This window comes from Herpailurus yagouaroundi, unplaced genomic scaffold, assembly GCF_014898765.1.
Source record: "Herpailurus yagouaroundi ecotype Mexico unplaced genomic scaffold, PumYag 100, whole genome shotgun sequence".
NCBI lineage: Eukaryota > Metazoa > Chordata > Mammalia > Carnivora > Felidae > Herpailurus > Herpailurus yagouaroundi.
The window spans coordinates 21898604-21915011 of record NW_024412391.1 but is presented as its reverse complement, the minus strand read 5'-3'; the positions used below and the strand labels follow the sequence as shown (position 1 = coordinate 21915011).

Here is a 16408-nt window from a genome sequence, read left to right as displayed (position 1 = left end):
AAGGAAGGAAGGAAGGAAGGAAGGAAGGAAGGAAGGAAGGAAGGAAGAAAAGTTAGTTAGTTATAAAAGTCAGGCCAAATACTAACCAACAGAAATACTGAGGACTAACTTATCTTAGAATGAGATAAAAAGTTGGCTAATTTTTAAAGTCACATTTTCCCTTAACTTAATATTATACACAAAACTTAAATTTCAAGCAGTATTCATTTATCCTGCCAAAATGTTAAGAAATCTGTATTATTCATCAACCCTTGGATACATGTGGTAAAAACACCTAAAAATTAACTGGCAGAAAAAAATTAGTAGGTGAAGGCTTTAGATTGCAAAATCATAAGAAAACTTCAACGTGCTTTGGCACTTAATTTTTAAAAAGAATTTAGATTTTTGGTGCTATGCTACATTAATCTTACAGGCAATGGCTAGATTCATGTATAGATGAAAGTCCACTAAACTAAGTGTATTTCTTATTTCATTCATCCTAACACTAAATTTGGATTGGCTCAATGATCAATATTCAAAACTTGAAACTGTACATCATATAATAGTTCTATTTTTAAGTTTTTGAGGAACTTCCACACTGCCTTCTGTAATGGATGTACCAATTTAATTTCAAAGGACAGTGCACAAAGATTCCCTTTCTCCATATCCTTGCCAACACTTGCTATCTTTTGTCTTCTTGATAACAGCCATTCCAAAATTGTGAGCTGAATATCTTACTGTGGTTTTGCTTTGTACTTCACTGATAATTAGTGATGTGGGGTACTTTTTCATGTATGTGTTGCCATTTGTATGTCTTGTTTGAGAAAATGTCTACTCAAGTCTTTGCCCATTTTTAAATTGGGTTAATATGAATTTGCTGTTGAGTTGTATACGTTCCTTTTTCTGGATATTAACTCATCAGATATATGGTTTGCAAATATCTTCTCCCATTCTGTACATTGCCTTTCATTTTGTTGATTGTTTCCTTTCTATGCAAAAGCTTTTCAGTTTGATGCAATCCCAGTTGTCTATTTTTGCTTTCAATGCCATGACTAAAAAAACTGTTGCTAAGACCAATGTCAACAACATTTTGTCTATACTTCCTTCTAATAACTTTACAGTTTCAGGTCTTATATTTAAATCTTTATTTTGGGTTGATTTTTGTATGTGTGTGAGATAAAGGTTGATTTTTTTTTTTTTTTGCAGGTGGCTATCCAGGTTTTTCAACACCATTTAATAAAGAGTCTGTCTTTTCTCCATTGTGTGTCCTTAGTTCCTTTGTGGGTGTATTTCTGGGCTTTCTATTTTGTGGCATTGATCTCTGTGTCTGTTTTTATGTCAGTACCATGCTGTCTGAACTATAGCTTTGGAATATAGTTTGAAATCAGAAAGCATGATGCTTCCAGCTTTGTTCTTCTTTCTCAAAATTGCTTTAGCTATACAGGATCTTTCGCGGTTCCATACAAATTTTAGGATTTTTTTCTCGTTCTATGAAAAATACTATTGGAATCTTGATAGGGATTGCATTGAATCTGTAGATCACTTCGTGTAGTATGTACATTTTGTGTGTGGGAGGGGGTAGTATGGATATTTTAACAATATTAATTCTTCTAGAAAGATTTCATAACTACAAAATAAATGCTAACGGCATGATCCATTTTTAAAATGCATAAATTCAACTTTATAAAAATAAAAACGTCTTTTTTCTGCTAAGGATACTGTTAAGAGAATGAAAAGACAAGCCACAGACAGAGGGCCAATATTTGCAAATCATGTATCTTACAAAGGATTTATATGTAAAATAAACAAAGAATTCTCAAAATTCAATAATGATAAAACAAATGACTCAATTTTGAAAAAGGCGTGGCGGCAAAAGATACGTGCAGATACTTCACCAAAAAGTTATAGATGGATGGCAAAAAAAAAGTGCATGAAAAGATGCTTAATATTATATTCATTAGGAAATCACAGATTAAAATATAATGGGATACTACTACACATTTATTAGAATTCCAGAATTAAAATAAACACTGGCACTACCAGCTGCTGGCAAGGATGCTGAACAATGGGAATGTCACACATTACAGATGGGGATGAAACATGGCACAACCAGTGCGGAAAAAAGGCTGGCCATCTCTTATAAAGGTAAATGTGCATTTCCCAGATGACTCAAAAAAAATTCTACTTCCCAGGTATTTAACCCCAAACAATCAATTTACACAAAAACTCACAAGCAAGTGTTTTTAGCGATTTTACTCACAAAAGTCCAAAACTCTAACAAACAATTCAATATCCTACAACTGTGAATGGATAAACAAGCTCTACTACATTCAGACAACAAAAGTGTTACTCAGGTATAACAACACTAAGGATACAAAAACATGGGTGAATATCAAAGGCAGTATGCTGAATGAAGGAGGCCAGTGTCAAAAAGCTACATACAGTAGGATTCCACTTATACGACACTCTGGGTTAGGTATTGATTACATGACACTGTATTTGTCAAAACTGACCCCCAAATAGTAAATCTGACCAAAGGTAAATTTAAAAACTGAATAAAATGGTATGTTAGGTGAACGTGTAGAATATTAAATTCTATTATGGTAAAAATATAAAAGCTGAGATAAGTCTATAGAGAAGGACTAGAAGTTACCCTGGGGAAATAGAACATTAATTTGAATAAGAAATAACATAATGGGCAACTTTTCTCTTGGACTTTTTTTATGTATATTCTTTTAAGATTTTATTTTTAAGTAATCTCTGTACCCAACATGAGGCTCCAATGTATAAGCCTGAGATCAAGAATCGCATGTTCTATCCACCAAACCAGCCAGGCATCCCTGACTTTTGTTGTATCTTAATACTCTTGCAATACAATTAAGTTTTAAAAATCCATTAAAAAAGAAAGAATGTAAAAATTAAATAATTTTATTTACTAAAAGTTTTGACTAAATACTGAGATTTTATATCAAAAAAGCAAAATAGATATTTAGCCAGCTTCTTAATACTGTATATATTTACTTATAACTATAAATATAGTCATTAGAATAAAACACCATTTAGAATTCTTTAGTAAACCGCTCCCTTCCAAACCGCACCAAAAGTGTTTTAAATCATTTGACACAGTAAGAAGGCAATGAGATACTTACCTTGGCCCTAGATAGCAAAATCTTCATAGAAACTTAAGCATTTTGGAGTTGGAAAAGGTAGTTTCATTCAAATACATGTTACATTTGAAGTTCTATCAGGATACCTATATGGATCTGTTCAGTAATAACTATGACTAAGCAATAAGTATTAGAAGGCAACACAAACAAAGTATGTGTAGAATCTCAGAAATGAAGACTTGAACTCTCTCCAAGGCCTGATGCAAGAGGGGACCCATGAATTAAATGTCAGAAAATGAACAGGAGTTAGCAGAGTAAGTAGGGGACAGGATTCCAGGTAGAACTAAGTGTGTTCAAAAGCACGAAGGTGTGAAAGAGATCATAATGCATTCAACATAATACAATATTCAATTTGGTTCAGAGAGTAGGGAAGAACTCAAGGTTGAAAATACAGACACTAAAGTTAAATGATTAATTTGTTAACATAAAAAACAATCATTCAAAAGAGATGTCACCAATAAGATGGTCTTCCACATGGACTCCAAGTAATGCATTAAAGCAAAATTTGAATATACTTCAATTTACTACAGCACATTTTAGAATTTTGAGGAAGGAATACAGGAAAAAAAGTAGAGTACCTTAAGGTGTCTTGCAACTTCTGGATTAAATAGAGGTGTTTTGATGTAATGAAAAAAGAGTGTTGCGATTCTCTTTCTGAGCCCTTCAAGATTATGATGTTTGACGCCTCTCATCATAAGGTCAACCTCTCTGTCAATCAATTCTAGAATTTCCTGAGTCAGTTTACATTCATGTTCCTATACAAAATACATATTCAACATAGAATTTTAAAAATCACTGTTAGCTTTCAAAATTACCACCAAACAAACTGAAACTAGATTCCAAAAGAAAGAAATTGCAAAAGAAACTAGCAGGAGTAAAAATTGGTACAACTAATTTTGAAAAAATTTTCACATTATCTAGTAGAGCTTCAGATATGCATAATCTACAACCCAGCAATTCTCGTCTTAAGAGTAGAGAAATGTGCATGTAAAGTCATTGTTCACAGTGGCACAAAATTAGAAACAACTAAATATCCATAAATCAATTGATGATATAAATAAGTGTTGACTTATTCATACAATGCACATATTGATAGAATATTATTATATGTATGGAAATGAATAAACTATAGCTATATACAATAACAAGCTTAAATCTTAAAAAAGTAATGTTGAGTGAAAGCAGTAAGACACAGAACAATACAACATCATTCCACTTAAATGAATTCCAAAATAAGCAACACTAAGCTATATTATTTAAGGATATAGAGAGATGGTAAAACTATAAAGAATATCAAGGAGATGACTACTGTGAAAGTCAATATGGCAGTTACTTCTAGGGGATAAGAGGGTGAACTGGGATTATGAAGAGACAGGGGATACTTGGCAATGTTGGCAATGTCCTGTTTTGGGTCAGAGAGTGGTTATGTGGTTGGTGACTTCATATGTTAAATTGTACACATATATTTCATGTATTTCTTCTGCAAATTTGTATAATTCATAATAATTTTTAATAAAATCACAGAAATGAGTGTGGTTGAATAAGAAAGCCCCATGTAGGGGTTAAGTGATAAAGGCAGGATTTATGAGCAGTAGAATAGAAGTAAGTTGTTCCAATTGCCTGAGAGAGGACTAAAACACAGTTTGAATGAAGGAGTCAGAATGTGACATCTGTAACTATTAAATAATATTCTCCTGTACTTTTTAATACATATTTAGTATAGCTAACACAAGAGTCTAGATCAGGGTCCTTGGCCCTGAAAGCATATTAGAATGACCCGGGAGAGATTTTTGAAGGTTTTAAGATTGCCCTAACACTTGAGGATCTAATTTAACTTCTCTGAAATTGTGCCTAAGTATCATTCCTTATTCATTTATTCTCATATTCTCTCTCTTTCAATCTCTCTTTCTCTGTCTCTATGCATCTCACTCTCTCAAGTTCTTCGGATGCTTCTAATGTGTACTCAAGTTTAAGATTCACTGGTCTCTCTTAGTAACTGTCATCAAAATAATACCCATTATTGGGGCACCTGGGTGGCTCAGTCAGTTAGGTGTCTGACCTCAGCTCAGGTCATGATCTCATGGTTTGCGAGTTCAAGCCCCATGTCGGGCTCTGTGCTGCAGCTCAGATTCTGAGCCTGCTTCAGATTCTGTCTCCCTCTCTCCCTACCTCTCCCTTGCTTCACACTCTGTCTCTCTCTCCCTCTCAAAAATAAACATTAAAAATTTTTTAAATAATTTTTTGAGGGCTCCCTATTCATAAGCAGTGAAATAATACAGATTATATTTTATTTATACTTTATAAATACATATAGATGCACATAGATTATATACACATATATATCTATATCCTCAATGCAACTAATTTTACAAATGATGAAACTGATTTTCAGAAATATTAAATAACTTATCTAAGGTTGTACAGCCATAATGAATAGAGCCAGAATTTGAGTCATGTTTAAAGGCCTTAATCCTCCAATAAAATATTGTTAAATAAATATACATGTACATATATAGGTTAAACATATTGCTTAAGATATGCACAATTTATTTTTATAAGCCTATTCTCTGTTTTTGTTTGGTTTTCTTTTTTACTATTAACCAAAAAATGTTCCTAAATTCTTTAGTTAGGAGGATTTCTACTGTATTCCCTACTTGCATTCTCTTTTTTCTAATCTGGCCTTTTTACCGCCCATTACATACATCATGCTTATTTCCTACCTCTGGACCTACTGATTCTCCCTTTCTTCCTAACTATCTCTATCTTCCAATGTTAGTCACTACACAAACATCTTTAAAAACGTAATCCAGAACAAAAGCAGTCAGTGCCTCATTGAGTCAATGCCTCTGCTCTCAAGATGGAGGGACATGTAAGAGATCTATCCAGACTTAGTGCTCAACACGAACCATTTACTCAATTGCTTAATATGTCTTAAATTAATAAATGATGAGAAAAAAATAAAAATATTCTCATCCTGCTTTAAAGTTGCTAAAAATAAAATTTTTATTGAAGAGTGTCAAAATATATAGAAATTGCTGTTTTAGTGAACTGAGTTGAGTATTAATCTCATGCTATATATATATTTGCATATATTTGCATCCATCACATAGAAATGGGTATTTATTTCCATTTAGATTATCCATTGTGCATACTTCTATGTATCGTAATATATAGTTTGAGAATTTTTAGATAAATATTAATGCAGAAAACACATCCTCCCCAAACGACACCAAAACAATATAGCTGTTGACAAAACAAATTTATATATATAGACACTGATTAGTCATCTTTACCATTAATACAAAACAGCTTATTTTAGTATTCATTTTTTTATTGATAGTAATACCAATAGTGATACTAATATTGATAGTGATACCTCAAAACTACGAGAAAGTTAATGTACCTTCACAGTATGTTTAAGTGTTAGGAGTACATCCAGTCTTTCATCTTGAGAGATATTTTTCAGCATTATGCATTTATAGATGTTCTGCAGCTCTCTGGCTCTGATGGTGAACTGTGTATCCATCTCAATTATTTTGCCACTAAATGTTCTCCATACCTTTGGAGCTGAACACTTAAAAATAATAATATGTTTATAATTATCAGTTATAATTAAAGGTTAAAAAATAATTTCTACTAAAAGCTAACTTAATATCATGTGCTTTATGAATAATTGCAGAATTTGTAGACCATGGGAAAATAAAGCATGTTAGGAAAAAAAGTACGAATGAGCTATTTAGCCTGTGGAAGTGCAAGCATTTCTACAGGATTCAGAATTTGGTACTAATTTGTACTAACTAGTATGCTGAATGGCTGAATGGGTATATGGAATAACTCATTACCCTTGGAAAAAGGCATGCTATTTTTAATGTTAAAAAAAGTGATCTGCTTGTTTCAATTACACTGAGTTATAAAAATGTGTCTTGATCATGCTTTGTCAATTGAAGAAACTTTTGTGGAGCAATTGTTACAATCCTTAGTGCGCCAGAACTAAGGACACAGCAAAACGGGACTTCTGTGAGTTATGGTCTTGTTTCCTATAAACATAAATCTCTAACAAGTTCACAGTTCTTCACAAAACAGATGTCCATAGTTGAGCAACTATATTTAGCTATCTCAGCAGTGATCCCTACCTCCCTGATGATGATGGCTAAGATTCTCACTCTCTACTCCCAATTCTGCCTTGGTGCCTCCCAACCTAGCTGACCTCATGAGCTGAGGGTTAAAGATGGAGTTCACCTGCCCTGAAGCTCATCTGTGGACTCCCAGGCTGAGAATTCAGGAGGTGGAGTGAGACACTAGAGACACTAGTGCAATCGTTAGTGAAGATTAAGTCTGTGTTTGCCACTGCTTCTCTTCCCTCCGACCGAGACTTTACGAAAAGATGCCTTCACCCAGAAATTTCACAGTGAAACCTCACTATTTTCCCTTCTCGTTCATGGTATTAAAGCTGCTCAACTTCTTTCCCTGATTATAATCTAACAGAAACAAGCCTATTTTGATCATGACTATTAACTCTCCAAATGCTGGATTTTTTGTAGACTGAATGGTAATTTATGCTTTGGAGACCCGTAGTCTAATTTATGCCATAATTGCAGCCACTTATATCTTAGATTTGATATAATTTAAAGTTTAATTAGAAGCCCTTGTATGGGAACAAATCATCAGGAATGCAGACTAGCCAAATAAATAATATAAGGGTGAATATGTTTTTCAGTTACAGTTTTAAATTACTTTTAAATTTCTTACATTTCATATTAGCTAAATTACATTGAAAACTGAAAAGTACCATCTAAAAACAACTATATTTGAGATGCTTTCAAAGTAATGGCAGCATTTTCTGATCAAAGCCAGAATAAGTGCTGTTCAGAGCTAGGACTCTCCCTCAGAAACTTTAGATTCTCAGTTCTAGTTTAAGTCCAGCAAGTGAGAGGCTGCGACCCTATAATTAATTTATATTCTTAAGGCATATATCTAATACTAAATAATGTACTGCTAATTAGCAGACTGATAGAATTAGCTAAAATTTATTAAGGATTATAAGAGGGAAATAGCTCAATAAGAAAATATTTTGTCATTTAATTACTATCACTTAGAAATAACAATATATAGATTATTTTAAATAGATACAGCCTTGTTTGGGGTAGGCCTCAGAGTATTACTGAAGTTAAATGTTTCAAAGCTCCTTTTAAAAGTTTTTAAGGAATAAGCAACCTTAGGCTGAGTTTCATATTGTGATATTTAAAAATTTTTTAAGCTTTATTTATTTTTGAGAGAGAGAGAGGGAGAGACAGAGTACTAGCAGGGGAGGAGCAGAGAAAGAGGAGACACAGAATTCAAAGCAGGCTCCAGGCTCTGAGCTGTCAGCACACAGCCCAATGCAGGGCTCAAACTCAGGAACTGTAAAATCATGACCTGAGCCAAAGTCAAATGTTTACCTGATTGGGCCACCCAGGTGCCCCTCATATTGTGATATTTTAAAGTCTAACTAATGTCTTAATCTTGCCATGCCATTTTCTTCAGGATGACTCTATTAAATGCAATTTCCTTTCTTCTAGTAATGTGGGCAATACCTTTTGCTCTGCAGGTTTATTTCACTTGTATAATCCTTTTATTTCACTTGTAATAATTACCTTAAAAAATTTTTTTTTCACGTTTATTTATTTTTGAGAGAGAAAGAGACAGAGTGTGAGCAGGGGAGGGGCAGAGAGGGAGGGAGACACAGAATCCAAAGCAGGCTCCAGGCTCTGAGCTGTCAGCACAGAGCCCAACGCGATGAGATCATGACCTGAGCCGAAGTCAGACACTCAACTGACTGAGCCATCCAGACGCCCCAATAATTACCTTTTAATGAAATATGTAGTTCATCTACTTCATTGTATTTCAGTTGATAGATTGATTTAACTCCACTTCCCCTCCAAGTTTTTAGCCCCATCTAATATAGTACGATTTGGTAATATCTTAGATTTTTTTCCAAATACATTCAACATCCACCCATCCATCCAACACCTTCCCACCCTGCAATTTTTCACTCAAACTCTACCTTTTCCATAAAAATTCCTAATATGTTTTGAACCAATGAAATCACTAGTATCTGAAGTCCTATTGTACTCATAAACACACACACAAACACATGCGTGCACGCACACACACACACAAATATACCGTGTCTCTATTTCAATAACTCAGGGAAATTAAATTTAAACTGTTCTATAATTATTTTTTTGTTAATTTTATTTCTCCCAAAAGATTATAAGAAATAAATTCTCATGTGTTTCTATATATCTGATATGACCTACAGTACTCATTCATTCATTCCACAAATATTGTGTTTACTATATATTAATGTATTAGGTACAGAGTAAACAATACTGATTTTAAGAACTCTCAAATCTCATAATATGTAAAGATAGGAAAACAAGTAATTAAAATACAGGATAATTCTGCTTCATGATTACAGGTAAATAGGTAACTAACCATAGGTTGCTATGAAGCAATTACTTAATGAAAAGAAAATATTATCTAAGGTGAAACCTGAAGAATAACCACGAATTAGCCAGAGTAAAGGGAACTGATTCTTCACAATCAAAGAATCCTAGATTTGAAGTTCGAGTTTCCCTAGTTAGTACTAAAAGATATATAAAAAAAAAAAAATCTATTGACGAAGCTGTTTTTACACTGGGATATATTTCTGCCAACACTGACAACCTGGTCTTCATTCAAGTCTAAGCTTCTTTGATTTCAGCCCTTAAGGTATTTTTTTACCCTGACACAGGAAAATGCATCATCTTTGCTTATTTCTCTTTCTTATTTCCTTTTTCCTTTGAATGCTTTGGCTATAATAAGAGACGTACAACAATCATGCTCTTAAACTGCTTCAGAAAATAGGAGCGTAATAAATTCCATTAAGCTGCCAACAAATGAGACAGGGAAGACTCTGGAGGAGAGAAACAGAAGAACAGCAGGAAGAGGCATTTCAAGGAAGGGAAGGTGGAGAGATAACAAAAACCTTGAGAGCAGCAGGCTCCCACAAAAGAGAAGAAATGACTGTACTGTGAGAGGAGGGCTTTCTTCCTTCTAAATTAATATTCGGGTCCCCAAGGGCACAAATTAAGAATAACCCTAACCCCCAAAAGCTACTGTGTAGTGATCAACTTTCCTTTTACACAGCAAAGGGGTTTTGTTCATACACAGAGGACACCCCTGTGCACAGTGGTGCTCAGAGAGAGGCAAAAATCGGTTGTATTTTCCTATCCCATTAGCTGTTGGCCACCAGAGTATGGGGGAGAAAAAGAAAAACATTTAAATGACACAGCTAACAAGGATTGCAGTTTTGTAGCTTGTGATTGTGAGAAGTGGTATGCGAATCAAAGAAAGGAACGGCCTTGACTCTAGGGAAAACCTCTTGCAGATTAGAAATTCAAATTGTCTCTTTAACACAGTTTGGGTAAAGAGAACCCCAGATACATCAGAAACTGACGGATGGTTTTTCACTCGAATTTCTTGACTTGCTTTTTTTCACCTCTGTCAGCTTGTGAGTTTTTAACCTCTGATAACCTGTGGAGGTCAATGTTTGAGGTGTTAAAATTACAAATTATTTAACTAATACTTCAAAAATCTTTAGATTAAGCCTTTTATGGAGAATGAAGGCTTAGTATAGAATCCATAATACCTGATTGGTTTAATGTCTATGTCCATGATAAGAAGATTAAAAATATTAGTTCAATAAACCACATAATACTTAGATACAGTGAAGTTAAACTAAAACCAAACATAAAATTCTATTGTTGAAAGTTATTTCCAAATTATAGTAAAGTAAATATTTTTTTATATATCTATGTGTTATAGTGCTAAACGTGGACCTGAAAATCAGCATTATGGCTCTCGTTGTTAGTTTTGACATTTGAAAAAAACTCTGACCTTGTCTAGCTTCAGGGATTCATTATAAGCTATTTTTTCTTAGTTATCAAAAATACTGTAGGATAATAAGTTACTCCAACTTTTTTGAAATCAGCACTGTGTCCCCTGAATATTAGAGACAATGCTCGGCATGTGTGAGGGGCAAAGTAGACAGGCATAAAGAGGAATGGATATTGTATAAGAATTTACAAGGAAAACTATAAAATCTATCTTAATTGCTTTCCATGATGTTTAGTATGGCATCCTATACAAAAAGGAGATTTGAATGAATTTGCATTAGAATAACAAATATTTTATAATTTACCATAACAGATTAAAAGTATGTCAAAGTCACTGTTAGTTAATATTTTTAAAGACTGGACTAATTAGTCTATGTAATGGACTAGGATTGACTTCAAGTGTAGCAGTTCCATTCTGGTTGTGTTTTTCTTGCTCTCTACAACATTTTGGTCAAAACTGAGGTAAAATTCCCTTGTATCAGCTAAAATGTCCATTTCCTCTAAATCTTAGCCTATGAACGGGTGAGATTAATTGGTTCATCAGCTGATGTAACCGTAGATTTAGAACTCAAATTCTAAAACCTATGATCCACAAAAAGCCTTTCCCTTGATTTCTACAAGTTCTTATAGCTATTTTTTCCATCGTTCCTTCAGTCTTCTGGTCTTGCCTCTTTGTGTGCTGCCCTAAATCAGTATGGACACTAAGGCCCAATCATTTCTCTCATTCTCACTCCTCTTACCAAAACAATTATCTTGCACTTAATGTTTCATTTATTTTATAATATAACTAAAAAGTCACGAGGAACCATATTGTGCCCAGCTGTCTCCTCACTATGCTTTCTCTTTTTCTCTCCTGGCAACAGTCAAAGATTTCCATTTTCCTGGCAATTCTTCCTACACTCGGGATCTTTCAGGGTCGCACTTTCTACTACAACTTAACAGTTTTTACAAAAAACAAAAACAAAGACCACATTTTTCTTCCTCGTGAAAAATCCTATGAACAAAATTTCTCTATCTCATCTTTTTTTGGCGAGATTTCAAGACCTTCATAGAGTGCTACATAGACTTCATAAGAAAACAATGGTCATTAAGTGGCTCCAGAGTCAATATGAAATGCTGGGACCTTACATTCACACGCTTTATAATTCAAAAAAAAAAAAGCTTAGATACAATGTTAGGCAGAGGCCTGGAGGGGGTGAGGAGAGGGGTGGGTGGTGCATAAAGGCATAATAAGAATAGACACTGTATAAGTATTTACAGTAAGAATTTTAAATAGTTCATAGGAAACAAAGCATCAGAGAAAGCATAAGTAGGAATTCCTGTGGAAGCGCCAGCCTCAAATAAGGAAGGGTAGATGCCATGCATCTTCCTTGTCCCTTGTACCTCAGAGGCTCCCAGCTCCTTCAAACACTCTGGGTCCCTGTTGCCCTGGGTCTATGCTGTCCCCAATGGTAAGGTTAACAATCAGACACATAAGGAATATGGTTCCCAGTGATGAAGCTGGATTCAAGATAAAGTAACTTGCTAAAGGAATAAGTTTAGTTTGAAATATGATCCTGGAGAAGTATGAATATTATGCTTCCATACGGGAGACATATCTTTCCTAGAAGGAAGATACTCAACAATTTGAAGTGACAGTATCTACATTGTATAATTTCTTGACAATACTTGAAATATGAGATTACACAACCATTATTTCTGTCCCTTATTTTTCCTTCCTGCCTTCCTCCATAAGCATGTATTAATACTCTGTGATATGCACTATGCTAGAACATGAAGATACAGAGATAAAAGATAGCTTTTGCTTAAGAAGCTCAGTATCCAGGAATGATTCAGACATGTATACAGATACAATAAAAACTGACCACTACGGGGGCACCTGTGTCTCAGTCTGTTAAGCTTCTGACTCTTGATCTCACGATTTGTGGGATCAAGCCCCAAGTCAGGCTCTGCATTGGCAGCATGGAGCCTCCTTGGGATTTTCGCTCTCCCTTTCTCTCTGCCCCTCCCCTGCTTGCATGCTCTCTCAAAATAAATAAGTTTACTTTAAAAAAATTTTAAAAATTGACCACTATTTACTAAGAAGTGAAACAGGGTCTCATGAAAGCATATAGTACGGGCTAAAGCAGGAGGATCAGTAGGTCCTTTCTGAAGAAGGGGTATCTGAGCTTGTTTTGAAGGATGTATAACTAGCTACTAATGAAGGAGGTAAAGGATGCTCCATGTAGAGACAACACTGGATGCACAAGTATGCAGAGCACGTGACCTTTCTGAGGACGTGCAAGTAACCGAACATAGCTGGGGCGGTATGGCTGTAGTTTGCAAGGAGAGATGACAGTGAGATACCAGCAGGTGAGGTGTGCTGAGTATCAGCTGTGAAAATCCCTGAGGGGCAGTAAGGAGGGGCAGGGGCAGAGATGTGTTTAGTGAGGTCACTATGGCCGTGGTATGGATGACAGAGGAGGGAACTATGAAGTGAGACTGGAGGCTGAGAGCCTAATTTGGAGACATGAAGTAGTCCAAATGAGAAGGAAATCCACAATCAGATAAGTCACTGTCAATCTCACACACACACAAGACAAGGCCTGGCTCATGACAGCTTCCCAGGGGACATAGGAAAGCAAAGAGAGGAGCTGCTCCATAGCGTCTCTTCAGAAGCCTCCCATCCTTTCAATTTCCAGCAGGATCACAAGACATTCCACCAAGATTCAGATTCGCTGTGGTTCAAGTCTTTGCCTACCTGGCGTGTTTGGATTCATGCAAGGGCATCAGGGTGCCATGGCAGAGCCATTTCCCTGTAGACAGTAGTAGTGGGTTTGAAAAGGAAGTAAAGAATTGAGACAATTATTAAAGTAGCAGAACAAACCGGTTGGTGGCTGGATGGGATGCCAAGGATAATGCCCAGGTGTCTTCAGCAACTGAGCAGATGATGAAACATTCATAAAGAATAATGATGTGAGTGCTACAGAACAGCATCTGTTTGGAGATGCGGGACCAGGGAACGGTGAGATGGTATAATTTCAGTGTTGACATGTCAACTTAAGGTGTACTGTTGGAACACCCAAAAGCAATTACAATAGGCAAGTTGTAATACATTTGGATACATGATTCCAAAGCTCCTTAGAGAGGTCTGGTCTGGACCTGCAGGGAGTTCCAGGATGTAGGTAGTAGTTAAAGCCACAAGAAAAATTGAGATCAAAGGGGAGTGTATTAGTAAAATGAGAGGAGGGCATTTAGAGTATCAAAAAAATATGGTATTTAAAAACGAATGTTCTCAAGTAACAAGAATCATACAACTAGAATCACTATAGGCAAAGATCTAGAAGAACGCTATATCCCCTTTCTTCTTGTGGCTGGATTGGCTTTTAATTGTTTGGAAAGATCAGATTTACAAAAGGAGACTGGTCACTATGGAAACAGGCTATGCAATCAATATCAAACAGAACAGGCAGTTTCAACACAAAAAGATAATTCGTTTTTCCCTTAATTGTATGTTTTCATGGTTTTCAACAATCATATACATTTTTGGTCAGAAACTTCCAGTCAGTTAATGACCTGGTGAGCAAAAGCAAAAACACTCATCTATAGCTCTTTTCCCCAGGTTGCTTACTATGAGGCATCCCAAACCCAGACATTTTGTGACTTCAGTAACTCTACATTTCATCAGGGTGTGTAATTGATCTAACTTCTGTAGCCAGCCTAAATCTAAATGAACAGAGTCACGAGGAAGGTAGCTTTATTTTTTCCTTCATGGCCTAAACTTTTTAGTTAAGAACATATTAATTTCATGTTAATTGTCAATTGTTATTCTAGGCCACAGTTAAAAATCTAAAGCTGTATCAGAAAAAAGAAAAAAAAACCAGAAAATTTAAACATGAAAATTCGTACAATGTCAGTCTCTTCTTTAGTTCATTATTCTACATTTTTAAACTCAGGATTCATTCTTATTTAAATAATTGTTACTTTACTAACCTTATCCAAAAAAGCTTGTATCAGTGCTTCCTGGTTTGCCGTATATGCAATGTATCTATGCCTCCCAATGGAAGCAATTATCTGGGTCTCTTTTTCCAGAAGTTCACACAAAGCAGCTTTCCTTTCAGCCCCAGTGAAAGATTGGTTAATGCGTGCAAGTTCTTCTTGCCGCCAGACTAAAGGAATAACATGAAAGACTCTTGAGTTTTTAAAATCCCACATCTTTCAGAAAATTTTATACCATCACATCCTGACAAACAGTATTTTATTTTTGTATCAATTTAAATAAAATTATACATGAACATTATCATTCACATTGTACACCTGACATATGAAAAAGTAGGATGAAACGGAAGCTGAGAAACTTAAAGCAATAAAATTAAAGTCAAATAAAGAGAAGCCAAAGGAAATCAGCCCAGATAATGTCAAATTACACCTCCAAGTAAGCACATACTCTCCCTCGTACTGAAAAATATATGGTTTGGGTTTGTAGCAGCCATGAACATGTACTGATACTCAGATCTTTCAGAATACCTGGTTTTGCTACCTAAGCAAAATAAGTCAGTCAGAGAAAGACAAATACCATATGACCTCACTCATATGTGGAATTTAAGAAACAAAACAAACAAGCAAAGAAGAAAAAAAAGAGACACACAGAGAGAGACAGAGACAGAGAGACAGAGAGAGGCAAGCCAAGATACAGACTCTTAACTATAAAGAACAAACTGATGGTTACCAGAGGGGTGGGGGGCGGGGGGATAGGTTAAACAGGTGATAGGGATTAAGGAGTACACTTGCTGGGGCTCCTGGCTGGCTCAGTGGGTAGATTCTGTGACTCCTGAGCTTGGGGGTCATGAGTTGGAGTCCCACGTTGGCTGTAGAGTTACTTAAAAAAAGGAGTAAACTTATGATGAAAAAAATAAAACAAAACGATTTTAAAAAAGAACAACTTCCCTTAGGAAGACATTTTGTATATCTCCCCCCACCAAAAGAAGATCCAAAGACAGTAACATGTTATTTCCTCTATCTATCTATCTATCTATCTATCTTCCTTAATATTCTGATATATGTATAAATACCTATGACTAAATTGCTTTTCACCTTTCCAGCAAAATTCCTCCATCAGATGACTCAAATTTCTTAGCTTTAAAAATAACGATTATTTTTTATGTTGACCACAAAAAAGTGAAGAGCAATTTTCTGATGCATCTATATGTATAAGTAAACATGCATGCACATTTACAATTTCCACCTGGAAGGGAAAAAGCATAATGTGCAAATGATTCAACTTTTCCTCCTGACAAGTCTCATCTACTCTTCTTGAAAGGAAGGAAGGAAGGAAGGAAGGAAGGAAGGAAGGAAGGAAGGAAG

General features: G+C 35.2%; 1 protein-coding gene across 2 annotated transcripts in view; it reads right to left on the bottom strand.

Annotated features, from left to right (window-relative positions):
* Window positions 1–16408, bottom strand: part of IQUB (IQ motif and ubiquitin domain containing) — a 119396-nt gene that overhangs the window by 70125 nt on the left and 32863 nt on the right. For both annotated transcript variants that reach the window (XM_040472093.1, XM_040472092.1), the window contains exons 8-10: window positions 15038–15213; window positions 6550–6720; window positions 3725–3901 (exon numbers count right to left, since the gene is read on the bottom strand). In XM_040472093.1, the coding sequence (XP_040328027.1) occupies window positions 3725–3901; window positions 6550–6720; window positions 15038–15213 (524 nt within the window). The remainder of the gene's footprint in view (window positions 1–3724; window positions 3902–6549; window positions 6721–15037; window positions 15214–16408) is intronic.